The sequence below is a fragment of the Emericellopsis cladophorae genome, assembly GCF_022114955.1.
Source record: "Emericellopsis cladophorae strain MUM 19.33 chromosome Unknown NODE_53_length_152837_cov_119_966064, whole genome shotgun sequence".
NCBI lineage: Eukaryota > Fungi > Ascomycota > Sordariomycetes > Hypocreales > Bionectriaceae > Emericellopsis > Emericellopsis cladophorae.
In genome coordinates this window covers 67,764-94,847 of record NW_026250978.1, presented here as the reverse complement: position 1 = coordinate 94,847, position 27,084 = coordinate 67,764, and the positions used below count along the sequence as shown (strand labels likewise).

Genomic DNA, 27,084 nt, shown 5'->3' with positions numbered 1-27,084 from the left:
TGCTTCTCTCGCCACCATTCCAGCCTGCGCTGTCTTCTCCATTCTGCGCGCGCCCAACAACAACCACAACAACAATCCCAGCCACCATGCACAACGACGCTTCAGCCGTCCCGCGCTCCGCGACAAATTCGCTTCTCGCTGCCTCGCGCGCACTACAGGCCATTACTGGCTCGACTCGCGACTCACACTCGCAGCTGCCATTCTTCTCGCTGTCGCTGCCCACCACATCGAGTCGGCAACCCCTGTCGCCCCCCGCAAGCTTGGAGAGGAAGATGCGCCTGCGCCGAAGCGCGCGCCTTCAAAGATGCGAAGACGGCCAAGCAAAGGGGAAGAGGAGCAGAAGAGACTTTGAGACCCCCATGAGTAGAGATGCTGCGCCAGCGGACGGCATCCCGTGGGGGATCAGCCCGGACGCCTACCAGCGTGCCCTGGCGCCTCCCGCCGAGGATGACCAGATTATGGAGGACGATGTGGAGAAGATGGCGTCTCTAGAATCGGAGCAGTCCCAAGACCAAGAACAAGATGAGCCAGCAACACCACCGCAGCGACAAGCTCCGCAACACAGCCCCCTCATGGAGCTTGTCCTCAATAACATTCGCACATCGGCTTCGAGATTACCACGATATCGCGACGGGAAACCCCAGGATCGCAAGTGGAGACAAGACACAATCATAAGCACAGGGTGCGTGCGCGTCACCAAGAACCGGGCGGACATGAAGAGTGTCAAGGTCAAGACTGTCACCTGAACGAGAAGGGAACCACTGGGGAGCGAAGAATGGCGTTTTTGGCAAGAGGGAAAAGGAAGCCTCATTGGTGATACCAATTACATTGATTTGACACATTACATAGCCTTGCGTGCTTGCGTGCCTGCCTGCATGGTATGCACGGCGAACTGAAGATAGCAAAAATTTAATGCTGGAGAGCGAGACATGCATCTCACTCACATACACACGCCGCACGACATTGATCTGCCCCATGTTGAATGAGTACCCATGATCTGTACCGTATGCACGCTGAGCTGCAAGTGACCAGCATCTCAGCTCTTCACCAGTCAGAAAACACAGATCCGCCACAAGCGACGGCGTCCTTTTTTTCGCCGTGAGTAGCTGGCGCATCTGGTCGCAGGGGATCCAGCCAGACCCTGAAGACATGGTGCACTACCTCCATTGGAAGAGAAAAAAATAAAAATAAACAGGTGGCCGGCTCGCTGGCTGCAGCTAGGCGAGGCCTCATGTGGATAAATTTCGCCCAGAAAAACCCCTAAAGTCTGTGAGACCCCTAAGATTGGCACGTAGCGGGCCCACATGCGGTAGGTTCGTCCCGGTTCCCAAGTGTCAGGCTCTCTGTCCCCTCGCGCGCCAGATCAACCAACAGCTCTTGTTGGAGTTGGAGGGAGGGCAATTTCCCGAGCCCCATCGCTCGCTTCGGTTCTCCGTTCGTCGATCTAATTAGAGCGCCTGGCGTGCGAGTCCTGTTCAACGGCTAGGGCACTTTGAGGAGGGAGTCGGAGACACGAGTCAGAAATATTGGCCGAGGGACGGACGGACGACTGGAGCACGAGTTGGAAACAAGAAAAGGGAGAATAAGAATCGATAGTCAGCGAGTGGCGGAGTCAACGTGAACAAGGCCAGGCAGAGGTTTATGGTGCGTCTGCTGCGGAGGTCTGGGCGGCAATTCTAACAATGCATTGTGACAATGACTGCCAACACTAAAGCTACCTCTAGACTCTCATCTATGTGTATTGTATTGTATAATGATCCAGAGTCGTCGTCAATCCGTCCTCCTGCTGATCATGATGGGTCTCGTGCCCTGCCAGTTCTGATAATCGCCCACTCTTCAAATCAAATTGAAGCCAAGAGCCAATCCGTAATACAAGCCATGCTACTTCAACAAAAACGCCAACACTCTAAGATGACCGCTCAATGTGCCTGTCTCTTTTTCTCTGGCTGTGAAACGTCTAAACAAACTCAACTGTATATCGTGTCGCGCCTCATGACGCTCGGCCACCGCTCTATGGTGGTGTCAGCTCCATCATCCGGCGTACCTCTTGCTCCATGTTCTTGGCCGCTTCGGCGTCCGTCTGGTCCTCCACGGCGCCTGTCACCTTGTTCGCCAGCTCGATCTTCTTCTGGCAGGCTTTGTGGATGAGCTCCTCTATAGTCCCACGCGCAATGAGCCGGATGATCTCCACGTCTCTTTTCTGTCCAAGACGGTGCGCTCTGTTCTCGGCTTGGATGTCGTCCTGGGGGTTGTCGGATTGGTCAAAGATGACCACCTTATTGGCCGACGTCAGGTTGATGCCGGTACCGCCGGCACCAGTAGTGAGGAGGAAGACGGGGATCTCTGGATTCGAGTTGTACTCATCAATCATCGCTTGCCGCTCGCCGACATTGGTAGACCCATCCAGCACGCGATGATCGATGCCCTTCATTGCCAGCGTCTCGCAAAGCATCTGGATCACTCGCGAGAATTTGCTAAAGACGAGCACTCGATCGCCATTCTGCTGGTACTGGTCGATAAGCTCAAGCAGCTTGCGGGTCTTACCACTGTCCAACTCGACCTCTGGTGGGTAGTCATACTTCTTGATCAGCCGAGGGTAGTCTCGGCACCACAGGTGTAGTTCAAAGTCAGACTGATTCTTGAGTTCTTGGATCAGATGGCCAAGGTTTGGCTGCCGTAGTTCGGACTGATCGACAGTATCGAACAATACCCGTCCCATCTTTTCCACTTTGGCGTCTGTGAAGTGCTTGCGGAACAGCAGGGGGTGGATTGCTGCTTTGCGCAGCTGCATCCAGCAGTTGTTCATGTCGTTGCCTCGACCGCCCTTGATCTTACGTTGTGACGGCTCCTGGCGGAAGATTGCTTCGTAGCCGTCGTAAACGGACTTTTGGGATTCGGTCATGTCACAAAGCGTGACCGTGTTGACTTTGGCAGGCATGTCGGAGAGAACCTGATCTTTGCGCCGTTGTAAGATGAAGGGTTCCAGGATGGTGCGCGCACGCTTGACGCGCTCGCTGTACAAAAAGGCACCATTGGTGATGTCGCGTATCGTGACCTTTTGGCTGAAGATGTACTTAATATGCTCCATGCAACCCTTGAAGATCTGAGGATTGATAAAATTGAGGAGCGAAGTCATCTCCAACAGGTTGTTCTGGACAGGCGTGCCTGGAGAGATTAATTAGCATGAATCAGTGCAACCTGGTCGGTAAACATACCTGTGAGCAACATCTTCCAATCCGCCTGCACCCGCAAGAGGTCCTTGTAGATTTTCGTCTCCGGATTCTTCATTTTGTGGCCCTCGTCGTAGATGGCTGCATGCATCCCAATTCTATTGAGCGACTCAATGTCCATCTCGTTGTTGATCTGCGAATAGGTCGCGAGCACAACGTGGTAGTCCTCAGGTGAGTCTCGGACATCTTCTGCAATCTCAGCACGCTCTGCTTGCGAGCCACGATAGCCAATGACGGACAGGTCGGGGGCGAATTTCTCGAACTCGGCCAGCCAGTTGTTGTAAGTACTCGGAGGGACGACAACCAGGTTGGGCCAGGGGCACACACTCGCCGCGCCTTGCGGCTTGTCCTCCCAATCTTCCACCAGATGGCTGATGAACGAGATGACCTGACAGGTTTTGCCCAAGCCCATCTCATCAGCGAGGATACAACCTGTGTTCAGCTTATGCAACAGAGCCATCCAGTTCAACCCAAACAGCTGGAAAGGCTTCATCGAACAGTGTCCATCCATGTACTCCGGTTGCTTGGGAATCGGCGGACGGACCAGGCTTGACAGACTGGATGGCGTCGGCGGTAGTTCCGGTGTGCTGCGCGTGCTACGCTTGTCATAGCCGAAACTGTTAATGTCCCATGCATCGACAGCCTCCTTGACTGTGGCAGCCTTGACCTCACAAGCCGCCACGACCTTGTCAATGGCTTCCGCAGCCTGCAGGAAAGCCTCGATTTTCTCAACAATCGTCTCGCCAATAGGGATCCGAGACTTCTTCCTCGCGTTGGGCTTCTGAGGTGCTTGGACCTTCTTGGCTTGACGAACATTGTCGAAAGGTCGTTTCTCAATCACAGGTGCAAGATCAACCTCCTTGATTCCCGTAATCGCCGCGATCTCGTTCTGTGCGCTTGTGTTGATATAGTTGAGAATCCTAGTGGTGATACTCTCATCGGGCGTGGGCGATCTCTCGCCCTGGAAAGCGTCCCCTTCGTCATTATCAACGAGGTCGACAACCAAGGGATCGTCACTAGAAGGGTGTTCACCCGGCGTGAGCCTCTGCGGGGAAGGCTTCCGCGGCGAGGGCGTTGGATTCCTGCGGCCCTGCATTAGTCTCCTCTTCTTGGGCGGGGGCTGCTGTTGTTGCTGCGGCGTCGTTCCTCTTGAGGACGACGGCGTCGGTCGCCCGGCGTTCAAAGCAGCCTTGTTAACCAGTCTCCTCCCAGGCTTACTCGCCTGTGCATTGGTAGAGTGATTCCGTCCGTACTTGGCGAGCCACTCTATCGCCCCCTCTACATCACCATCGCAGGCCGTCAGCGACTCTTTCACAGTCCCGACGGCGTACCGATCCCCATAGACGTCAAATATTTTACGCAGCTTGTTTTTCATGGCAAGCGCCTTGCCCGTGGCCGGTCGCCTATCGTCGCCGGAGTCGTATGCAAAGGACGAAATATGTGCCTTGAAATTGGTAGGTTGAATGTCCGATAGAGGGGGCAGATCGTCATCTTCATACTCGTCCTCGGAAATCAAGTCTATGGGGTCTGCCGGACGCTTGTTGGTCGTGTTGGTGTTCTGGGTCGGTGCTTGGAACCTCGTGCCAGCCGGTGCCATCCGCGAGAAAAAGCTGCTTGGTCGTTTCGGCGGCTGCTGAAAGGGCGAAGAGGCCGGCACTTCAACTATGCTCGAAGGAGAAGAGGGCTCGAGAGTTGGTCGCTGGAGAACCTGCGTTGGCTGTGTTGTATGGTCATCGCAGCGGAGGACAGCGCCCGGTGAGCAGGGAATGGTGTCAGCCACAGCCAGCTCGTCCTCGTCGTCGATTTGTATAGGGTTCGATTTGACAAATGTCAACTTGGGGAGGGATCCCATCGTGTTCCAACAGGCAGTAGCCTCGAGCACGAGATTGTGGGTGGGTTATGTCGTCAGGGCGGAAGGTCGAGGACAGAGAAGAAAATGCAGATCAAAACGCAACAATGGATGATCGAATCCGAAAAGCACGCAATGACGAGCGAAAAAAGCACGGTGAAGAGAATGTCAGCTCATCTGCGCAACCAAGCCTGGAGTGAGAGTCTGCTCAGGTTCGAGTGTTGGTTGGATCGTCGTGGATTGGTAGGGAGTAGTTCGCATGCGCGAGTGGGAAGCGCCAAAAAGTCAATGCAGTCAGTTGGTCGATCTCACTGGCGCCTGTGGCAAGACGCGTTCCGCGCGCCGGCCCCCGCCTGCCTCTTAATGCCATGGAAGGGAAGCAGCAAGAGCGATAGACAAAGGCGGGCATCAACAAAGCCCAGCCTCGCCTAGTGATGCCCAGAATAGACAATTGAAAAGGAAATTTCCTTTAAAATTTATCGAATGAAAAATCCAGAATCGCTTGCATTTTCTGCAATCATAAGTACCACGAACGTATTACAAACCGACGTTGCAAGGTGAGGACACGAAGTCACGTGGCTCCTAAAGTGGTTGCCGCTATTGCACGTCACAGCCAGACACGCCCTCAGGCCTCGAGCCATCATCAACCGCATCTCCTCAGCGCAAGATCATACAAGCGTAATTATCAGGCTTTCGGATCTCCAACGTACGGCTGCAGTTGAGATTGTTCATAAGTCAGGTACTGCTTGATCTGCGGATACATCCTGCACTGCTCTATGACCACCTGGACATCTACCACCTACACACCCACACACCCACATATACCAACACACACACAATGGCCACCCGCCGCATCGCCAACTCGGAGCGGACCGTGCTCGAAAAGGATGACAATGGCCCAGAGGAAAAGTCCGACATTGCGCCGGCAGTTCCCAAGTATATCTGACCCCCAAACCTGTCGGAGACCCAACAACGTGCTGATACTGTGGACAACAGGGACGTGATCTACAAACTACTCGGCTTCACGCTGGCCATGGTTGTTCTGCCCATTGGGTCCTACTTTGCTACTGTCAATACCGTGTTCAACGGTAAGTCGACTTGAAATATCACGGAGCCTGGGATGGCTGGACTGACTGGTCAGGCAACGCGTCGTACGCGGGAGGATTGGCTGCGGTTCTGGCCAACGTGGTCCTGATATGGTACATTATCGTCGCTATGAACGAGGATCAATCGGATAGAATGGAAACGAAAAAGGACAAGTGAACACCAATTCTCACGTGTGCGCTAGTCAACAATGCAATACCGTTTGTTCAAAGCACGCTCGTCATGCATGCAGTGATTTATTCTTTCGTCGTACCTTTATAGAGAGCTCCTCGACAGTAGGAAAAAAGAATCGCTCGGCGATCCAAAGTCGTATGTATGTGTGTATGTGTGTATGTGTGTGTGTGGCTAGCCGCATAGAGGCTTCATTACAGTTCCTGCGTCCACAAGATACAGGCAGCAGCCTATACCTTGGTAGTATCCTTGACAGACAGGCCGGCGCTCGCCGACGTGAATATCCTTCTATTATCACAAGTCACTGACGGCTAAAACCCCCAACGCCTCGTACAAGACTCCGTGTGCGTGTCTCTGTCAAACGTCGTTCCACCCCTCCGCAAGTCTCGTGGTAGCGTCTCTGACCGTAATCTTTCCCTCCAATTCCGTGATTATCGCTCGCGTGCATTCAGTCGCTGTGCCCCGACAAGTCCCTCCCATCTCGCCGGAATCGCCCGCGCACAATTGGTTCGTTCCAAGCCGACAACCTACTCGTGCTCACCGCAGCGGACGCATAAGGGTATGGGGGTATTCCATAAAAAGCAAGATCCGTGTGCATTACCGGGACAAACATGTCTCATCAAACCAATGGTCCTCGGCATTTCACTCCTTTTTGCTGCTAAACTTCCGCGTGAACCAACTCTTGCGCTTGTCGCCGCCCGCGGTCTTTGTCGATTGCTGGGTGGGCTGACGCTGCAGAACCGTCGGCACGCTCTTACGCGGTACGGCAGGCTGGCTCTGTACGCCGTGAGGTGGGGGTCGCGGCGGCTGCTGCGGGTTTCCATGGTTTTGGTTCAGGGCCAGGTTGTATTGTGGCTGCTGAGGTTGGTTGAAACCGATCCCGTAGTCGTTATAAGGCTCTGGGCGCCGGGCAGGGGACCGGCGTTCGATCGAGCTGTTGTCGCTACTAGTCGGGTCGGTCTGATAGCCAACTTGGTCCGAATGCCTGCTGCCCTCGGCCGCCGAGGTGACGGTCTCGTACGATCGGTCTTGATGAGACAGGTGGTAACCGCTTGGTACACGTCCAGGCCCGCCATGGTGCGCGTACTGAGGCTCACTATGCATCCGCGGGGCACGCTGGCGGCCGGGGTGGCCTCCGTAGCTATGGTGACCCTCCTGCTGGAACCTGTCCATGCCATACATGCTGCCAGCACGCTGTGCTGGCGCTTGGTGCAGGCTGAATTGTGTGCTCTCTGGCCGGAATGATACAGGGCGGCTGCCGTAGAAACTATCAGGGCGGCTTCGCGGCTGCGCGGCTGGGAGATTGTAAGCATCCACAGAAACTCGTGGTGGGGGCGGGAATGTCTCACCTCCCGGGTGATGGCTGTTTCTGCGACTCCAATTGCTGGAGAGTTCCGTGTCTGTTTCTTGTCAGTCGGTTGTCTGGTCAAGTGAGACATGGGGACTTACCCGTTCGCATCATGGACCTGCGCTTGTAGCCGCCTTCAACGGCATCGTTGAAGCTGCGGATGGTTTCGAGGGGCCTTTCCCAGCGATGCCTGGTTGGGTTCGAGTGATCGGGCTCCTCTACGACGGCATTAGTAGTGTCCTTGAAGCGAGTGGAGGTCAAAGTACCTATCATGTTGCCATATGCGTCCTTATGCTGCATAGATCGCAACGGCGCGAGTGACGAGTGTGTCTGGGCAGCCTCCATGGCTATTGGAATGTTTTAGTAAGTAAATGAGTCGCTTGGGCAGTCAAAAGCGGTACGTACAGGGCTCGGCTTCGCTCATGGCTAGAGTTGGATCGGCTTTGCTGTGCAACCGCCTTGCCTCCTTCTCAGTGTGAGTCTCGTTGTTTTCAGTCTTACTGTTTCCTCGCTTGTGACTCTTATCCTTATCCTTGTCGGAATGAAAGCTAAATTTTCGCGATTTTGACTGTGAATGAGCTGATGGGGGCGGGCGTTGAAGCTCCGGTTGTTGTTGATGGGATGGTTGCGACGAGGCAGATGGTGCGCTGGATGACGATATCGATGCCTGCTGATAGTGCTGCTGTTGGTAGACTTGCGACGAGCGACGCTGCTGATAAGGATAGGACTGGGCCTGCTGATATTGCTGATGGGTCGGGGGTGGAGGCGGCGGCAGGTCGTGTTGAGAATATTGCTGCGAGTGATGCTGCTGCTGTGACTGCGACGGCTGCTGGTCGTCGAGCTGCGTGGAGTGCTGAAACGAAGCTTGCTGTTGACTGTCCATTGTGACGGGCGGCTTGGGCTAGCTGTTGGTTTTATTGAATTGGATCGACTCGATGGAGCATGGGGCCGGACAGGGATGCCGCAGCTGTCTGCGCTGTTCGCCTGGCGATGGGTCTGCGTTTTGCGCCGAGCCCACACGTTTGGGCTGGGCGGTCTTTGTATCGTGAGAGAAGACTGGAGTAGGTCCCAGCAGGCAACCTGGGTTCGTAATACTAATGCGTGGAGATGAGCTGCTAAATGAGCTAAGGGTGCAAATCCAAGATCCAGTCGGCCAGGGTCGTCGAGCCGGGGCTTCTCTTGGTATCCGTACTAAGGAATAGAACGCTGGCAGGCCAGGGACCTGGTCGTTTATTATGGCAAGCACCGATCGAGCTGTAAGACGATGCACGGACGCATGGAGCGATGCGAGAAAATGCGAACAAAGAACGGCAACGAGATCGAGCAGCAACGTCGCAATGCAATGGCTGTGGGTTCCTTGAGGGGAAAAGTTGTGTGTAAGAGCCAAGATCTGACGAGACGGATGGGAAGAAAGAAAGGTTTGCGGGAACGTCCAGTCAAGTGCTGGTTGGCCGTTCTCATCACCTTCTCAGGCTGCAACACAGCAAATCAATCCGAGCCAGGCATTCTGATAGCGGGAAGGCAGGTACCTCAGGCAAGGTACCTACACACCGAGATACTGTGATGAGGTACCACGCAGAAGAGCTAGAGCTACAAGTAATGACAACCCAGGTGGGTGTGGACGAATGCATGGCCCGGAGATGACGGCATTACAATGGCTATCACAGTCCGGTAGACTTTCAAAGAAGGACTGGACGTATTTCTGCAGTTGTCAATGGCCTGGCCTGCATGCTGCAGCACGGAAGCCGGACTGGGCGTCTGTGGTGCGATGATCAGGCCAGGACCATCACCACTCCAGTCGACGACATAGCCACATGCTGCGCCCAATGGTGAGCGCTGCTGGCCGTTAGCCTTTCTCGTATCCAGCGTGGCAGCCGCATACATTTTGAACTCCAATCGACCGACCACACACCACCAGCGTCCAGTTCAGTACAGCCCCGTCCAGGTCCTCTCCGATCAGTGATCCATCCAGTACGCACGTCTCTACAACGCAAGCAGCAGCGGCGGGTCTTACGAGGCGTTGCTTAAGAGCCGGACACAAAAAGCCCGCAGGTGCGTGCCTATCTCCACGGGCCACCGGCGGCGACTGCCCAGGAGCATAGCGCCCTGAGGGCCTTGGCATTCCAGCGCTAGCCCAGAGAATGCTGCAGCATAATCAGGATCAACGATGGAAAAGTCGCATCTTTATCCTCCCAATGACCCAATCCCCAAACTTGTCACCGGATAGCCCTGGTCGTTGTCTCTCCCGTAGACGGTGGCCCTGGCAACGGCGCCTCAATGGGCCAATGCATGATTCGAGCAGAGGGAGGTTGTTTCACAGGAACTACGTAGTAAAACACTGTCGTGGCAGGTTTTTTCCCTCGTGCCTCAACGCCAGCGAAAGTATGAAAGCTTGTTTTTTTTGTTACCAATTCGCTTCGCGCTACCTTAATGATGGATGGTCGGGGACGATCGCGCTTCCGAAAGTTAATCCTCGTCCAGTTCCCCAAGGCACCTACCTACCTTACTTGCTTCTTCCGCAGATGCGCCTTGGCCCTTGGCGATGACCAGCGTCCCTGGGCAGAGCAGAGCGTCAACCGTTGGCGCACGCGTTTCGGGTGGCTGGGGCCATGTCACCATCCCCACTCTGCCACTTCCGTCGTCACGATGACGGGCACGATCCGCCGGCAGCGGGCCAGCGGCTGCCAGTGCTTCGTGAGGTGGGCCTCTACCAAGTAGTGAACGTACTATGTACGCACATGTACGTCGTCGGGGCCACGATATAATAATGAAGGGCCGTCACTGCGTCTTCAATAACAAGTTGTTTTGCTCTGGCTGTATCCATACTCCGTACGAACTGCCTAGATAGCGTCGAGCGAGAAAACGTTGTTTCAGCCCCCACGGGATCGTGCATGGCTCAATCAGTCAAATTAGCCTATCCTAACCTCATTGCCATTGCTATCATTGACACGGGCAATCAATCAGTCCTCATTGACCGCCTCCTCCTTTCTCACCCAAGCACGGCAGCCTTACTTGTCGAGCTCCACATAATTCGCGGGGAACAGCCCCTTCTTGCCTTTGTACTCACCAGCCCACCAGTCCTCGTCGGGGAACTCAATGTTGGTGATCTTCGCGTCTTCAGGGAAGCTGATTTCTGTCATGGGTGTCAGCACTGCATCGATCCAAGTCAAGCCAAGCTAAGCCAGGTAACCACCTACCATTGTCTTCTCCTGCCTCGTAGTCGTAAATCGCCGTGGCGGTAGGCCCAGCACTGGGCCGGGCGGCAGCAGCAGGGGCAGGTGGTGGTGGCACCGGGTTCGCTGCCGCAGCCGGCCGCGGAGGCGAGGGCTCACGAGCGACAGGCGCCGGAGCGGGAGGTGGGGGGGCATCCCCTTCCTTGACCAGATCGACGTAGTTGCAGGGGAACAGACCACGCTGCCCTTTTGCGTTGGTGCCCATCCACCAACCCTCATCGATCATGTCGATATCCGTGACATATTCACCCTCGATCAGCTCAATCTCGTTGTCCTCAGCTTTCTCGTAGTCGTATTGAACAACGGCCCGGTGACCGCCCTGGTCGGCCTGCGCGGTGTCAATCTCATCACGCTCAAAGTTCTGCTGCGCAACTGCCTCGGCCGCACCGCGCGACTGCTCTTCCTGTTCCCTCTCATCGGACAGATCCTTCTCCTTGGGGACTTCAATCTGGCTGGGGGCGACAGGAGGAGGTGATCGTGCGTCTTCGGGCTCATCCAATGTCTGAGGACCCCGGCTGACGGGAATCGCCACACGCGGGGGTGAGGCATCGCGCGGCTCCTCGCGGTAGTCGGCGTCATCGGCCTCTCTTTCTTCCTCTTCAGCGTGAGACGGACGTGCTGGCAGCCCAGGTAGGGCGAACCCTCCAGAAGGTCTCGAGGTGTCCGGCACAGGAGGGGGGGTTGGCTCGCTCTCCGGCTCCGGTTCAGGCTCTGTCTCGCGACGAGGGATTGAAGGCGCCGCACCGACACCCATGGGCGCCGCATCCTTAAATCGATCCTTGAGGGCGGAAACGCCGCCAGAGGATGCAGTGGGTTGCTCCTCAATCTCCCTAGCCTCGGGCTCCCCCGTGTTATCGGCGCTGATGGCCCCGGCCTCGGGGCGACCAAAGCTTCCAGAAGTCTGGACGGGAGCCCAGCTCTTACCGCTGTATCCGCTCTTCCACTCATTGCCTCCGCTGTTTTGCGATGCGACCGCTGCTGGGTTCGACGACGCCGCCACGCTGCCAACGTCGCTCCCACGCTCCTTGGCCTTCTTCTCGGCCCAGAGTTGGGCTGGCGTCTTGCCGCCCTGATCGGCAAACGTGCGGCTTGCAGCGCCAACCGGGGGAGGGGCGGGAGCTGCGGGGCCGCCGAATCCTAGGCCACCAGGCGCAGGGGGCTTTGTGCCAGTGAAGCTTGATGCTCCTCCAAATTTGTTTGCGACCTTGGGCTTCGGGAGCGAGGTCAATCGCTCTGACGTCGCAGGCTGGGAGAAGGCCGACGCGCGATCGGCAACTGGGCGCGGCTGCTCAGGCTCATCCTGTTCTTGCGTCTCTTCACGTTGGGGTTCCTGAGGCCTTGGCTGCGCCTTAGCCCTAATAGCAGCAATGTCAACTTTCCCGACAGGCTCGTACGATCCCTTGACAGGCGCGGGTCTGTCGTCTGGCTGCTCCTTAGCCTGTGCCCGAATAGCGGCAATGTCGATTTTGCCAACAGGCTGATATGCGCCCCTGACAACATCACCCGCATCCTGGCGCGCAGAGGGATTGGAGCGAGTCGACTCGTCCTTGTTGCTGGTGAGCTCAGCCATGTTCACCTTTGTGGGCTTGTAGGCAGACTCGACCTTCTCGACCTGGCTGCGGGTGACTGGTGGCGCATCGGCGCCCCAACCATCGTCGTCAACGTTGTTGTCGCGTCTTGAACGGGCCGTCACGAGAGGGTTGCGAGCAGCACTTGACGTCGTCGGGGTGAAGACGGGCTTGGTCTTGACGGGGGGCGGCTCGGGCGCAGAAGCTCCTCCACTGGTGGAGCCGGCTGAGTACTTGGCCCCCGATGCATCCGCCACTTTCCGCATAATTGACTCGGGCTCGAGGTCACCGTCCGAGCGAGCAGTGATCTGTACGTGGTATCCGTGGAGGATCTTGGAGACAGCAGCCGTGTGGCTGGTGAAGTAGCCTTTGGTGCGCTCGGGAACACCTCCACCGCACCAGGCGATGAGGATGTATTTGGGAAGACCAGAGTTGGAGTCCTTGACCTTCACAAACGCATACTGCATGCGGCCCTCGCTGAAGTCCTCGTTCAATTCGCTGAGCTCACCATCTGTGATCGTTAGTTTTAGGGCCACCATGAATCTATTGTCGCTGGAGCCTACCGCCAGTGTCCTGAACTTTGAGCACGCTCTCCTTGTTTCCGTTGTCTTGGAAAGCATTCGCAAGAGGTGCTTGGACGGTGAAGAGTGCCCATTGGGCGTATGTAGGCGAGCTAGAGGACAACGCTGGGCCATTGACGACGCCAGCGTAGCTGCTCTTGATGGAGGGTCCGTTGATGGACGTATTGAGGGACGACATGGCGGATGTGCTTTGACCACAGGCCCGCGCGCGACGAATCAATACTGCGACGTGGTCTGGATATCCTCAGGGCTGTGTCGGGCAGCTGGTTGAGGCTTCGCGGTGGCGTTGCTGCTTTGGATGACCGGCGCAGCTTACCAGGCAACAGGTACTGGAGCGGGGTTCGGGGTCAACGTCCTTTCCGAGCTCTCGGTAGCTCAGTCGCGGAATAAAAATGCGGACAGAAGGTTTGTTGAGGACGGTAGAGAGCTCGTCAGAATGTTCGAAGCTGGAGGCGTGGAGAAGGAGGCTGAGCTGTCGAAACGAGGTACGGCGGTCCGTCTTCCAATTGCCTTTGACGTACTACATACAGTGCCCTGCGAGTCCGTACGACTGGGTGATCCTGTTGACCAATCTGCTCTCCAGACATCAGGCAGAAATTGCGGGGCTACCGCTGAGCTGACCGGTAAACCCGCTATATGCATATGTATCGTTATAGCGGGGTGTTTGCCATGCGAGAGCGAGCTCGGCTGTCCAAATGACGCAAGACCAATCCGACATGCGGCAGGACCCCTCCTGTGCGCTTTCCTACGAACCGTGGCGCGTGCCGATTTTGGGAACATTTTGCCCCGCCAAATTCATGACCAACCCCGACACCACCTTTTCCAACGAGCACCTCTAGCTGGATTACAAACTGGCGCAACTCCGGCAGTGCAAGCCGTAGACAGCGACAATCATCCCCGCAGCCATGTCGAAAATCACCGAAATCGAGAGCGATGCCCAGTGGGAACAGCTGCTGGCCTCGCTCCCCGCAACCACTTTGCTCATCGTCTCCTTCCATGCGCCATGGGCTGCCCCCTGCGCGCAGATGAAGACCGTCCTCGAGACTTTGGCCGCCGAGTACCCTGCGAACGACCCCCCCTCGACGAAATGGGTGTCCATCAACGCGGAGGAGCTGAGCGACATTAGCGAGACATACGACGTCACGGCAGTCCCCTTTTTGGTGTTGATACGGAATGGGCAGGTACTCGAGACCGTCAGCGGGAGCAGCGCAGTCAAGGTGCGAACGGCGATCGAGACACACGCCAACGGAACAGACGCCGCGGGTGCAGCAACTAGCAGCGTGGCGAACGGGCCCGAGCAGGTGACCGCGCCCAAGATCGAGGAGCCCAGCGCACCGGTGGACCCAGAGAAGGCAAAGGAGGAACTGAACAAGCGTCTGGCAGATCTTGTCAAGGCGGCGCCAGTGATGCTTTTCATGAAGGGGACGCCCAGTGGCCCACAGTGCGGCTTCTCGCGGCAGCTCGTAGCCATGCTTCGGGAGAATTCTGTCAAGTACGGCTTCTTCAACATTCTGGCTGACGATGAGGTGCGGCAAGGGCTCAAAGAGTTCGCCGACTGGCCGACATACCCTCAGCTCTGGATTGATGGCGAATTGGTGGGAGGGTTGGACATTGTGAGTGGTTCTTTGACAAATGGGTTTGTGTCTTTTGCTAATGTTGTCCAGATCAAGGAAGAACTGGGTAATGACCCCGATTTCTTCAAGCCCTACAGTGTTGAGGCCTCGGCGGCTTAATTGGATATTCAGAGAGAATCGGTCAGCTTGGACATGTAGCTCAGCTAATAAATGTGAGCTTGACGAGCAGTCGATGTAAGCACAGTGATGCGGGCATTTCACTGCTCGACGCAATGGGATATTTTGCGTTAGGGTCCGAAAAGTTAGAAAGTAGATGTCCAAGGGCACAACGATCAGCCATCAATGATACTTTTGGGGCTGAGGTCCGTGCTGAGTTCTACCAGTACCTGACAAAGCGGCTTTTATTGTGTCAAGTAATTCAGTGAAGAGTTAATCGCACTAAGAATGCAGGCTATGTACGTCAGACTAGTGAATCCATGCAATGACTCTAATGGGAACTAACATTTTCTTGATGGAGGTATACCTATAGGTTAGGTCATATCATGCTTCTTTCCATACTTCTTAGCCACAGGTAACAGGTTGTTCGAGGAACTATATGTAATTTGGGCGAACAGCCACCCGCTGATAACCAAAGATTGGCGTCCCATATAGCGGATCCAAAGGCATGACGATCTGCCCGTGTGAGTCATAGGATTGCTAGCCTACGATTGCGTTGTGGTGGCCGCGTCTTTCGGTTGTCGCCTGTGATGGGACTGGCAACAAGGATTGCACGGTTGACTGGTGCTATCAGCGGCTTATGTCCGAGCTTCTCCCCAGCTCTTCCCAGATTGACTATCAATGTTCTTGAAGACTTTCAGCCTTCAGAGGCAGTACCTGAACTTTCATAGCCATGCCCGGGTTTCCGTAGCGCTTGGGGACAAATTGAGCCTTCTTCCAGGGCGCTCATGCTGATAAATGAGGAATTGGATGTTCGGGGTTTATGGCGTCGCCCCACCTACCCTGCCACTTCTGAGGGTGGTTACTGCCTCAGTTTGACTCCACGGTCGCTTATATAACCAAGCTGACACCCCGACGACATTGACGTCGGGATTTTGCTTCTACACGTATAATCCCGGGCGCCTATCTAGCAGATCTTCCCCGCCATTGGGCTCGAAAAGCTGGTTGCTAGTTGCTGCCCTGTTCCTGACATCGCAACTCAGTACGGAGTTCGCTCACCTCCGCGCACGCACACGCGCAGGCCCGTTGCCGCCAATTCCGCCTTCGTCGAACACAGGAGCTGCGCCTGATTGCCTGTACTCTGTCAACCGAGACGCGACTCGTTTTCGTTCCCGCTATCTTCGGAAGCTTTGCGACCGCCACGCTATTGAGAGGTTTAACTGCTAGGCAGATCCTCCTCGGGGGTTGAGGTGTGGTTGGGTCCACAGGGCAAATACGTCAAGGACGTCGCACGATATCGACGGACTCTCTAAGAGGCTTCGCCTGGGCGCTGCAAACCGGAGAATAGAGATTTATAGAGATTTAGTGGCTGGATCACACACATCAGACGCCACCATGACCCCGACACCACCTTCTACCAATTCCTCCACAGGCGCTCGCTCGCCCGAGGAGCAGTACCGCGTGGTTCGCAAGCGGAATCGAGTGCCTGTGAGTTGCTATCCCTGCCGGACACGCAAGCTCAAATGCGACAGACTATCCCCCTGCAGCAACTGCGTCAAGCGCGAGGGCGCCGCGCCTCATTCATGTTCATACGCTACGTCCGCGAACCGCAAGAAAAAGGGCGTATCCTCCGGAGACCAAAGTCCTGATGATATGCAAAACCGGATCGACCGACTCGAAGGATTGGTTCTTTCTCTAATGCACAATGGAGGTACCGTGGACGCGGCGAGCGCTGAAGCCGCTGGGAGGGCCAAGTCGACATCACAGTCACAGACGGGGAGCTCGGTCTCTCAAGTCAAAAGCAAAAAGGGCCGAGAGTCTGCCATGGCGGAAGCTGAAGGAAGTGACGATGAAGACGGGCTGGTCTCGTCTCTGGGAGTTCTCAAAGTGGATGAGGTCCAGGGCAAGTCCATGTACTTTGGCAGCGAGTCATGGCACATTATGCTTGCGGACATTGCCGAAGTAAAGAATTACTTTGCATCTCACAAAAAGGAGCTCGAGTCGAGCTACGAACGGGTCCGATCATCGAAACCACGGACAGCGCAAGAAGGGCCGACGCTGTTGCTCGGAGCCACGCCCACCACGGAGACGGAGTTGCGGGCGGAGCTGCCACCCAAGTCAAATGTTCTCACGCTCTGCAGTCGATACTTCAACTCGATGGACAACGCGGTGAACATCATTCACGGCCCTACGTTCCAGCAGCAACTGCGAACACATTGGCAAGACCCCTCGAAAACGCCCATCATGTGGCTGGCGCTGCTGTACTCGGTTCTGACGCTGGCGATGTTGAGTTACCATAAAGTAGGCGATGAGCCGCCGGAATGGAAAGGGAAAACGCTGGAGATGGCCTGCGACTTCCGGCTCAAGACAGTGCAAGCGCTGATCCTGGCTGATTACACAAAGCCAGTGGAATATACGGTCGAGGCGCTGATGCTGTACGTGTTTGGCGAGTACTCATCAAGGTGGGATGCAGACCTTGGTCTCTGGATGATTGTTGGCATCATGACGCGAGCTGCGTTTCGAATGGGGTATCATAGGGATGCCAAGTGGTTCCCCAACATCCGCCCTTTCCAGGCGGTAAGTGTTCATCCGCTGTATATGTGTGAGTAATCCGCTGACGAGCTCTTCAGGAAATGCGGCGTAGATCATGGGCATTGGTGAGAATGGCCGACATTGTCTTCTCTCATCAGGTCTCGCTGCCAAGCATGATCCATGACCAGGACTGCGATACGCAGCTGCCCAACAACTTGTTCGACGACGAGTTCCACGCCGGGAGTAAGGAGCTTCCGCCCTCGCGACCAGTGACCGAGCCAACACCAGTCTCATACATGATCGCCAAGTCACAGCTGTGTCTAGAGCTCGGGAGGATCCTCCAAGCAACAGGTGCCGTCGACAAGCACGTTTCCTACGATGAGATCATCCGGTTTGACGCGAAGCTGCGGCAAATCAAGCAGGAGCTGCCACCTCACCTCAAATTCACTCCGCTGGAGGGATCGCATGAGCCCGTGGCGCTGCTGATTGCGCGATTCAACATTGATGTTCTGTACTTGAAGATAGAGTGCCAGCTGCACAGAAACTACCTTGCTCGGGCCAGGCAAAATCCGAGATACGCGCACTCTCGAAGAAGCGCGGTGGAGGCAGCGCTGCAGGCGATGGATCGTTTGGCGACATTGCATCGAGAATCGCAGGCCGATGGCCGGCTGCGATCCGTGGGCTGGTTCGTCAAGTCCACGGCGACCAAGGACTTTGCTCTTCCGTCCACCATCCTTATCATGGACCTGCACCACGACAACATGCGGCGCCAGTCAGCAGACCAGAAGGAGGAGCACGAGGGCAATTTTCTGTGGACACCTGAGCAGAGGGCGCGGATGATCACGTCGCTGGAGACAGCAGGCAGCATCTGGAAGACCCTGGCGGACACGAGCATGGAAGCCTTCAAAGCCAGCAAGGTCCTCGACATTATGCTCCAGAAGATCAAGTCGCCAGCTTCTGGCACCGATGCGCCCATGGACCTGATGGACGCCGAGCTCCTCGATATACCATCGCCCAACACGCTAGCGCAGAGCTTCATGACGCCCCTTGATGCGATGCCCAACTTTGTGAATACCAACAACAATGGCTTTTCGGCGCAGGAGCAAAGCACGTTTATGGCCATGGATTTCGGGCTCTCCCCTGGCGCGATGCCCGGGTACGGCGGTAGCGATGCGTTTGGCGGTGGTCCTGGAAACAACCCCGGGTCTCCATTCTCGATGTTTGGAATGGGGTCGAATTCGGGCACGATGCCTGACCTGTCTGGAAACTTTGACTGGGTGAGTGCTTCGACAAAGGTGTGTCACTGTGATGGGGCAACGTCGACTAACTTGTGGCAGAATGCCCTCGACAATAATTATGCGCAGATGCCCAACTTCTCCGACCAGCCGCTGCAGCTCTTCAACAGTGGAACTGACGATTCACCAGACAGCATGTTGAACAGTAATATCAAGGACAGTGGCTAGGCTTGATGGAGTCTGGCTGGAGAGAGGAATCGACGACATGTACCATAATGAACATGACATTTGGATCATCTCCCACGGCATTTTTGTTCCAAGCAATAGCATTTATAGCAGCCATTGGTGTAATATCAGCCCCCCTCTTCTCTGATACCACCACGTAGTTGAGCAATCTTGACTGCTGTGTTATAATACTTGCAGGAATACGTACACGAAGCGAACGCGTTCCCAGAGAAATGGCCATGGGTGCCTCTTATGTAAAGAGCCCGGAAGCTGCCGAATGTCCGCTTGTGTCTGGGGTTGGGTGCGGCATCCACGAGCAAAAGTCCGAAGAGCCCGTCAAGGGCCAGGGGGACTGGGGATCCCCCAATACTCTTACTCTTCAGGCTGGTTACGGTTTGAGGGAGTTGTTCGAGGACCCCGAGCACAAAAAAAGGGCAGCAGACCCTCTCTGGTAGCTGCTCGCTGACGAGGTGGGCGCTTGGAGGTCTTGGGAGATTGATACGGACATTCGGGAGTCCGAAATTCCGTTGGTCTGACTGTCTGACCCACATCCGGACTAATGTGCCGTGGCGGCCCCGCAACCCCACCAACCCCGCACCGGACGGACAACGATCGATGCCATTCACGTAGACACGCATGATTCGAGGTGACCGACCGTCTTTTGGGTGTAATTGGAGATTGGTGGGCCTGGCTGCTCGAAGTAGAGGCCATGCCACCGTCTCATGTCCGTCTGACACATTTGAATTCACGGCTGGCATCGCGCGTCTTGTCCTTGGCTTGCTGAGAATGACTGAGTAGAAGAAGAACATGAAGGCTGGGTATCTGATGCTAATAGTACATGACCATCGCAAACCGCATAAATAAAATCTTGTATCTTCGTCATAACCGTTTCTTCTAACGAAGTTTTGGTCGCTAATGTCGCCTCTTCCATAATATAACTGCCGTTGCTCTCTTGGGAGCTCACGGACGCATCACCCTCTGAGCGTAAGCGTGCCCTCGCGCTCATGGACTCGGGGTGAGGGGCATGCCAAAGACACGCTGCTCAAGACACTAGTGGCCTCAGAAGCTCTTCGCAGCGGCTCATGCGCTCCAGGAGCTCCTTGGTCGGTTGACGACGACGACGTGGTGGTGCTGGTGTGCTGGACACGCAGGTTGTGTTTGTCTGCCTCTTTCTTAATCACTTGACTGCCAGAAAAAGCGTCGGAATGGAAGCAGGAAATGGAAGGAAGGGGGTACCTTTACGCATATGCTGCATGGAAAACTGCGGTCACACTTCTCTTGCGATGCTGGCAGTATGCGCACGCGAGGACCTTGGACGAAGAGGAGGCTGTCGCTTTGCGCCGGCCTAGGGAGCCGACAGAGGATGATGGCATTATCGTGCTATCTGAGTAGAAGGTCGTCACTGGGCCTTTGTACTGGAACAGGATGAGAAAGCTGAATGATTGTTGCTGTCCAGGGCGAGAATAAGGAGGCCACGAGGGGTATCGTTAGTAGACATGCAAGCAGCAATAGGTGAAACAGTATAATTATGCAGACTCGACCGCACATTTTCAGCTTCACACTGCATCGAATAGGAAGCCTTCTCCAAGATGCAGAGGGCGTAAACGTCCCCCCGAAGGCGCGGGATCGACCGACGGCTGGACTGTGGAGATGTGATGTCGTCGGTCGACTACGTCTCGGGCTTATTATCTCAGCCCGCCGAACAAAGCTTGGGCGTTGCCTTGGGAACGATTAAGGATCGCCACGAGGGAATAAAGAGCCCAATCACTTTCCCATACACCTTTACGAGAGGATTCCGCGAATCCTAGCCTCAGTCAGGAGGTGCAAGCGAGGACCCTCTCGGAACAATGAGAACACCCGCTGCTCCGCCATGCGAAGGCGAAGCAGAGTCCCCGATCGACGGTACGGAGTACGTGACGACACACATCCGACGTGAAAATAGAAAGAGAGCAGAAAAGAAGGTTGCAAAGCCAGATGATGATGGCATACGTCTTCGTGCTGACAAGACTATCTGGCGCGCTATTGGGTTTGGCTACCACGGAGACACCCATCTCGCCAAATCATGGGACCGCCCAACGACAATTTCGTCCTAAAGCGAGAAAGCGCCAGTGCATGTCGGGGAAGCAGTATTGTCCGACTCAGGTCCAAGAGCCCGTGTCGGGTTGGCGGATGGTGGTGTGACGCCGGCGGCATCCACGGACCGGAGGGTCCCAGTATTCCGGCCCACGACGCGGGGGCGCTGCAATTGCATGTTGCATAGGGTCCATGGTAAGGTACGTAGCTCATAGTTGTCCCCAGTTGATTAGAAACCCGCTGATACTTTGTACGCATACCGTGGGGGGCCCGCTCGGGTGTCCCAACAGAGCTTGTTTCGAGAGGGAGATTCGGAACTTTGCGGATTGCGTCTCTCGGGTCCTTGCAAGGGCCCGTTGTGATTTTGTATCTTAAATCTCTTGGACCCCTCCGAGAAGTGTGCCATTCCTCTAGACAACCTAGTAGCAATAGTCAATAGAGGCTGTCATCGTCATCTTGATCCCATCTACGAGGTAAAACACCCAGTCTTGTCTCTCGACCAGCGTGAACTGACCTGTTACTCCCTCAGAGAGTCTCTACCTCATCCCAGGCCTCATGAACGGCGGCAAAGAGGATAGCATGGAGCTGCCTCGAACCGGTTCATCCTCGACCACCAGCGGTCCGACAATCGCAGGAAGCCCCCCCGGGGCATCTCAACACTCCAAATCTGGCCCAAGTCCTGCAGACCGAGGGTTCTCCAGCAGCAGCATCGATGACGACCAGGGAAACGACGACGACGATGCCTCCGAGATGGAGAGACGGCACTCGGCCGTCCGGCGTATCGCCAGCCGCATGTCCCAGCAGTCCGCCGGCGACTTACACCACGACGTCCGCAGCCTCTTTGCCAACGACAACCCGGACTCAGTCCTCAACCCAGCCAGTGAGCACTTCAACGCCCGCTCCTGGGCCAAGGCCGTCGCCAAAAGGGCCATTGAGGACGGCACGCGCCTCCGCCGCAGTGGATTCTGCTTCCAGAACCTCAACGTCTTCGGCTACGGCGCCGAGACAGACTATCAAAAAGACGTGGGCAACGTCTGGCTCTCGCTGCCCCAAATGGCGCGCGGCCTCTTCGACAAGAAGGGCGGCCAGCGTCGCATCGACATTCTTCGCGACTTTGACGGCGTGGTGCGGAACGGTGAGATGCTCGTCGTCCTCGGGCCCCCGGGCTCGGGCTGCTCCACGTTTCTCAAGTCCATTGCCGGCGAGACCAATGGCATCTACCAGGACAGCTCGTCCTACCTCAACTACCAGGCCATCTCCCCCGAAGAGATGCACTCGCACCATCGCGGCGAAGCCATCTACACGGCCGAGGTTGACGTGCACTTTCCCATGCTGAGCGTCGGTGACACGCTCACCTTTGCCTCCCGCGCAAGGTGCCCTCGCAACGTCCCCGAGGGCATCACCCACAACGAGTACTGCGGCCACATACGTGACGTGGTCATGGCCATGTACGGTATCAGCCACACCGTCAACACGCGTGTCGGCAACGAGTACATCCGCGGTGTCTCGGGCGGCGAGAGGAAGCGAGTGACCATCGCCGAGGCCACGCTCTCCAGCGCCCCCTTGCAATGCTGGGATAACTCCACGCGTGGCCTCGACTCGGCCAACGCTATTGAGTTTTGCAAAACGCTGCGCCTTCAGTCCGAGCTGTTCGGGCAGACCTGCGCCGTGTCCATCTATCAAGCTCCTCAAAGCGCCTATGAGCTATTTGACAAGGTTGCCGTCCTCTACGAAGGGCGTCAGATCTTCTTCGGTCCTATTGGCAAGGCCCAGGCCTACTTTGAGAATCTGGGCTTCGAGTGCCCTGCCCGCCAGACGACACCCGACTTCCTGACGTCCATGACCGCACCCTCGGAGCGTGTCGTCCGTCCGGGCTGGCAGGATCGCGTGCCCCGGACCCCGGATGAGTTTGCGACCTACTGGAAGAACAGCGCCGAGTACAAGGCGCTCCAGGTCGAGCTCGAGGAGTACAAGGCCGAGTATGCCATCGACAGCGAGGCGGCCCGCGAGTTCAGGGCGGTAAAGCAGGCCAACCAGGCCAAGAACCAGCGCCTCAAGTCGCCCTTCACCCTGTCGTACACGCAGCAAATCAAGCTGTGTATGTGGCGAGGCTTCAAGCGTCTGACGGGGGACCCGGGCCTGACCATCTTCTCTCTGGTCGCCAACTCGTCCTTGGCCCTCATCATTTCCTCCCTCTTCTACAACCTGCCCGCCACCACCTCGTCCTTCTACAACCGCGCCGCCGTCTTGTTCGTCGCCATCCTCGCCAACGCCTTCTCGAGTGCCCTCGAGATCCTCACCCAGTACTCGCAGCGGCCCATTGTCGAGAAGCACACGCGCTATGGCTTCTACCACTCGTCCGCCGAGGCCTTTTCGTCCGTGCTGGTCGACATGCCGTACAAGATCGCCAACGCCGTCTTATACAACCTCACCATCTACTTCATGACGCACCTCAGGCGTGAGCCGGGCGCCTTCTTCTTCTTCCTCCTCGTGTCGTTCCTCATGACGCTGACTATGTCGGGGGTCTTCCGATCAATGTAAGACAAGCCATCCTACTCGTTCATGGTTCCCCCTCCCCGTGTCGCATCGTGATGCTGACATGTCTCTTCTTCCCGCAGTGCTTCCTTGTCACGCACCCTATCCCAGGCCATGGTACCCGCCGCCATCCTCATCCTCGCCCTCGTCGTTTTCACTGGATTCGTCATCCCTGTCGACTACATGCTCGGGTGGTGCCGGTGGATCAACTACCTTGATCCAGTTGCGTACGGGTTCGAGGCCCTGATGATCAACGAATTCCATGGCCGCGACTTCACCTGTGACACTCTCGTGCCCCCGCCCGCCCTGTATCCAGATGTCGACCTCAACAACCGTGCTTGCACAACTGTCGGTTCCCGCCCGGGAGAGGCCCTCGTCTCGGGCGCCGCCTACATCGAGACCCAATACAACTACTTCGCCAGCCACAAGTGGCGCAACGTCGGTATCCTCATCGCCTTCTGCGTCGCTATGCACATCCTTTACTTTGTCGCCTCAGAGCTCATCTCGGCCAAGAAGTCCAAGGGCGAGGTCCTTGTATTCCGCCGCAACCACCTGCCCAAGAATACCGCGCAAGGCAAAGGCGACGCTGAGTCTGCTTCGTCTGGTCCCATCCCCGTCGTCGATAAGACTGCACCTGTTAATGTCGACGCCGGCAACATCCAGGGATCCACGAGCGTTTTCCACTGGAATGATGTGTGCTACGATATCAAGATCAAGGGCGAACCCCGGCGTATCCTCGACCATGTGGATGGATGGGTCAAGCCTGGTACATTAACAGCCCTCATGGGTGTTTCCGGCGCCGGCAAAACGACTTTGCTCGACTGTCTCGCTGATCGTGTCTCCATGGGCGTGATCACGGGCGAGATGCTCGTGGACGGCAAGCTGCGCGACAGTTCCTTTCAGCGCAAAACAGGCTATGTTCAGCAGCAAGATCTCCACCTCGAGACAAGCACCGTTCGCGAGGCTCTTGAATTCAGCGCCGTGTTACGCCAGCCAGCCTCGACGCCCAAGACCGAGAAGATTGCCTACGTCGACGAGGTCATCAAGTTACTTGACATGCAGGACTATGCTGACGCCGTCGTGGGCGTCCTCGGCGAGGGTCTCAACGTTGAACAGCGCAAGCGTCTGACCATCGGCGTCGAGTTAGCCGCCAAGCCACCCCTATTGCTCTTTGTCGACGAACCTACTTCCGGCCTTGACTCGCAGACATCGTGGGCTATCCTAGATCTTCTCGAGAAGCTCTCCAAGGCTGGCCAGTCAATTCTGTGTACCATTCATCAGCCGTCCGCCATGTTGTTCCAGCGCTTTGATCGCTTGTTGTTTCTTGCCAAGGGCGGCAGAACAGTCTATTTCGGCGACATTGGCGAGCAGTCGTCCACCATGACCGAGTACTTTGAAAGGCAGGGTGCTCCCAAGTGCCCCAAGGGCGCCAACCCAGCCGAATGGATGCTCGAGGCCGTTGGTGCCGCCCCTGGCTCCCAGACGGATATTGATTGGCACCAAGCCTGGCGTAACAGTCCCGAATATGCCGCCACCCAAGACGAGCTCCAGCATCTCAAGAACCAGGCCGCGCCCAACGAAAAGGTCAGCGACGGCGCACACAGCAAGGAGCAGTACCGTGAGTTCGCTGCACCCCTGTGGGATCAACTCCTCATCGTCACAAAACGTGTCTTCCAGCAGTACTGGCGCACGCCGTCGTACATTTACTCAAAGTTCACGCTGTGCACGGCGGTCGCCCTCTTCATCGGTCTCGTGTTCCTTGACGCGCCCCTGAGCATCCAAGGCCTGCAGAACCAAATGTTCGCCTTTTTCAACGTCCTCACCATCTTTGGCCAGCTTGTCCAGCAGCAGATGCCTCACTTCGTCACCCAGCGCTCCCTTTATGAGGTCCGCGAGAGGCCCTCCAAGGCGTATAGTTGGAAGATCTTTATGCTCTCGCAGATCATCGTGGAGATCCCCTGGAATTCGCTCATGTCCGTTTTCATGTTCGTCTGCGTCTATTATCCCGTCGGTTTCAACAAGAATGCCCAGCCCACGGGCGCGGAGACGGAGCGCGGCGCCCTCATGTGGCTACTGTTCTGGCAATTCCTCATCTTCACTTGCACCTTTGCCCACGCCTGCATCGCCATCACCGATACCGCCGAGGCGGGCGGCAACTTGGCCAACATGCTGTTCATGATGTGTTTGCTCTTCTGCGGCGTGCTCGCCAACGAGCAGACCCTCCCTGGCTTTTGGATCTTCATGTACCGTCTGTCCCCATTCACGTACCTCATCTCGGCCATCATGTCCACCGGACTCGCCAACACAAGCGTGACGTGCAACACCAACGAGATTGTCGAGATCTTCCCGCCCAACGGCTTGTCGTGCTACGAGTACCTGTATGAGGGCGGATACGTCCCCACTTTGGGCGGCAACCTGCTCAACCCCAACGGCACTTCGTCGTGCGACTTTTGCCCGCTGGGCTCGACCAACGAATTCCTCGCGCAGATCTCGTCGAGCTACGAAAACCGGTGGCGGGACTTTGGCATCGGTATGGTGTACATTATGTTCAATATTGCAGCGTCGCTGGCGTTGTATTGGCTGGTGCGTATGCCCAAGGGCAAGAAGAACAAAAAGGAGAAGAAGGAGTGATAGAAGAGCGTTCGGGTGGGACACCTGAATAATTGTAAGCAATTTTTATCTAGAGACAAGCGTTATTGCTCTGCTTGACCTATTGGCATGGTTTTTCTTTTCTTCATAGCTCTTGTTGTACTCAGCTCACAACACTGACTAATACATTTCATTTCGTCAAAGGCCAGCTGAGGCTCAGAGAGTGTGTTTCATGTTCAATAAAATCAGTTTAGCAGCGAGTGGCCTTCCCTCTAGAGGGCGTCCAGACATTGTCTTAGCTCGTCCTTGGACAGAGAGGGGGTGAAAAGGCGCCTGAGGCTGGGGGTATGCGGACCACAGCTGCTACCATTGGGGCAAAAGTCGAGCGAGAGTATGCTGCTGAGCAACACACATTGTATTGCGTTGCGACTCAAGCCATCATGTAGGGAGTAGGTGAGTTAGATGTCTGGGGGAGCTCGTGAGTTGTCGTCGGTGTGTGGTCAACTAGTGATGCCTTCCCGAAATCACAGCAATCAGTGGGACAAGCGCGCTGCGCTGTCACTGGCCAGATTGTGCAACTTAGCCCCACCCTTTCTGCCGCTGGTACTCACTCGGGCAAGTTCGATGTCTCACCTTCCTCTTCCGTTTCGAAGCTGCCATCTTCTCAGTTCTGCTTCACGTGAAGAACTCGCTCTTCCCTTGACATACTACCTCACCTCGCGCCATGCCAGAGTGATGGTTTGGGAACGCCCAAGTCTCGCTGCGAGTGCAACGGAAATTATCGCCTCACTGTGGATGCTCCAACTCCGCGTCGATCCTCTCCTCCCGTGGTGATGGCATTTCGCAGCGACGCGATTCGCGTCGATATGCCTTCATCCGAGATGTCTTACGATTCGGCAATTGTCATGGCTTATGATGCGCCATTGCAGCGCACGCATTCTGCCCCCAAGAAGCGCAAGTCCCCCGGATCACAACCCTACCCCAGAAACAACCTTGCCAAGCGGCAGCGCACAGCTCCGTCCAACGAAGTATGGCACGACCGCTCGCATCGGCTCCCAGCGGAGCTGTGGCATTGTATTTT

At 56.1% G+C, this 27,084-nt stretch overlaps 8 protein-coding genes across 8 annotated transcripts; 5 read left to right on the top strand and 3 right to left on the bottom strand.

Annotated features, from left to right (window-relative positions):
* Positions 1-86: 86 nt before the first annotated feature.
* On the top strand, positions 87-746 carry J7T54_008285 (uncharacterized protein; the record flags this gene model as incomplete). The annotated part of the gene is made up of 1 exon (XM_051509052.1): positions 87-746. One exon carries the CDS (start codon positions 87-89, stop codon positions 744-746), a length of 660 nt encoding a protein of 219 aa, XP_051359923.1.
* Positions 747-2,011: 1,265 nt separating this feature from the next.
* J7T54_008284 (ATP-dependent helicase-like protein) lies at positions 2,012-5,082 on the bottom strand (the record flags this gene model as incomplete). Its single annotated transcript, XM_051509051.1, has 2 exons — positions 2,012-3,165; positions 3,216-5,082. 2 exons carry the CDS (start codon positions 5,080-5,082, stop codon positions 2,012-2,014), a joined length of 3,021 nt encoding a protein of 1,006 aa, XP_051359922.1.
* An 835-nt stretch (positions 5,083-5,917) lies between these two features.
* Positions 5,918-6,342, top strand: J7T54_008283 (vacuolar ATPase assembly integral membrane protein VMA21; the record flags this gene model as incomplete). The annotated part of the gene is made up of 3 exons (XM_051509050.1): positions 5,918-6,015; positions 6,076-6,167; positions 6,221-6,342. 3 exons carry the CDS (start codon positions 5,918-5,920, stop codon positions 6,340-6,342), a joined length of 312 nt encoding a protein of 103 aa, XP_051359921.1.
* Positions 6,343-6,996: 654 nt separating this feature from the next.
* Positions 6,997-8,585, bottom strand: J7T54_008282 (uncharacterized protein; the record flags this gene model as incomplete). Its single annotated transcript, XM_051509049.1, has 4 exons — positions 6,997-7,649; positions 7,704-7,754; positions 7,804-8,049; positions 8,108-8,585. The coding sequence occupies 4 exons, from the start codon at positions 8,583-8,585 to the stop codon at positions 6,997-6,999; spliced, it is 1,428 nt and encodes a 475-aa protein (XP_051359920.1).
* Positions 8,586-10,710: 2,125 nt separating this feature from the next.
* On the bottom strand, positions 10,711-13,262 carry J7T54_008281 (Drebrin-like protein B-like protein; the record flags this gene model as incomplete). The annotated part of the gene is made up of 3 exons (XM_051509048.1): positions 10,711-10,835; positions 10,900-13,014; positions 13,067-13,262. 3 exons carry the CDS (start codon positions 13,260-13,262, stop codon positions 10,711-10,713), a joined length of 2,436 nt encoding a protein of 811 aa, XP_051359919.1.
* Positions 13,263-13,989: 727 nt separating this feature from the next.
* J7T54_008280 (Monothiol glutaredoxin-like protein) lies at positions 13,990-14,817 on the top strand (the record flags this gene model as incomplete). Its single annotated transcript, XM_051509047.1, has 2 exons — positions 13,990-14,697; positions 14,749-14,817. 2 exons carry the CDS (start codon positions 13,990-13,992, stop codon positions 14,815-14,817), a joined length of 777 nt encoding a protein of 258 aa, XP_051359918.1.
* Positions 14,818-16,209: 1,392 nt separating this feature from the next.
* Positions 16,210-18,809, top strand: J7T54_008279 (putative transcriptional regulatory protein-like protein; the record flags this gene model as incomplete). Its single annotated transcript, XM_051509046.1, has 3 exons — positions 16,210-17,391; positions 17,505-18,623; positions 18,684-18,809. The coding sequence occupies 3 exons, from the start codon at positions 16,210-16,212 to the stop codon at positions 18,807-18,809; spliced, it is 2,427 nt and encodes an 808-aa protein (XP_051359917.1).
* Positions 18,810-21,434: 2,625 nt separating this feature from the next.
* J7T54_008278 (ABC-type branched-chain amino acid transport system) lies at positions 21,435-26,045 on the top strand (the record flags this gene model as incomplete). The annotated part of the gene is made up of 2 exons (XM_051509045.1): positions 21,435-23,416; positions 23,498-26,045. The coding sequence occupies 2 exons, from the start codon at positions 21,435-21,437 to the stop codon at positions 26,043-26,045; spliced, it is 4,530 nt and encodes a 1,509-aa protein (XP_051359916.1).
* Positions 26,046-27,084: the final 1,039 nt, after the last annotated feature.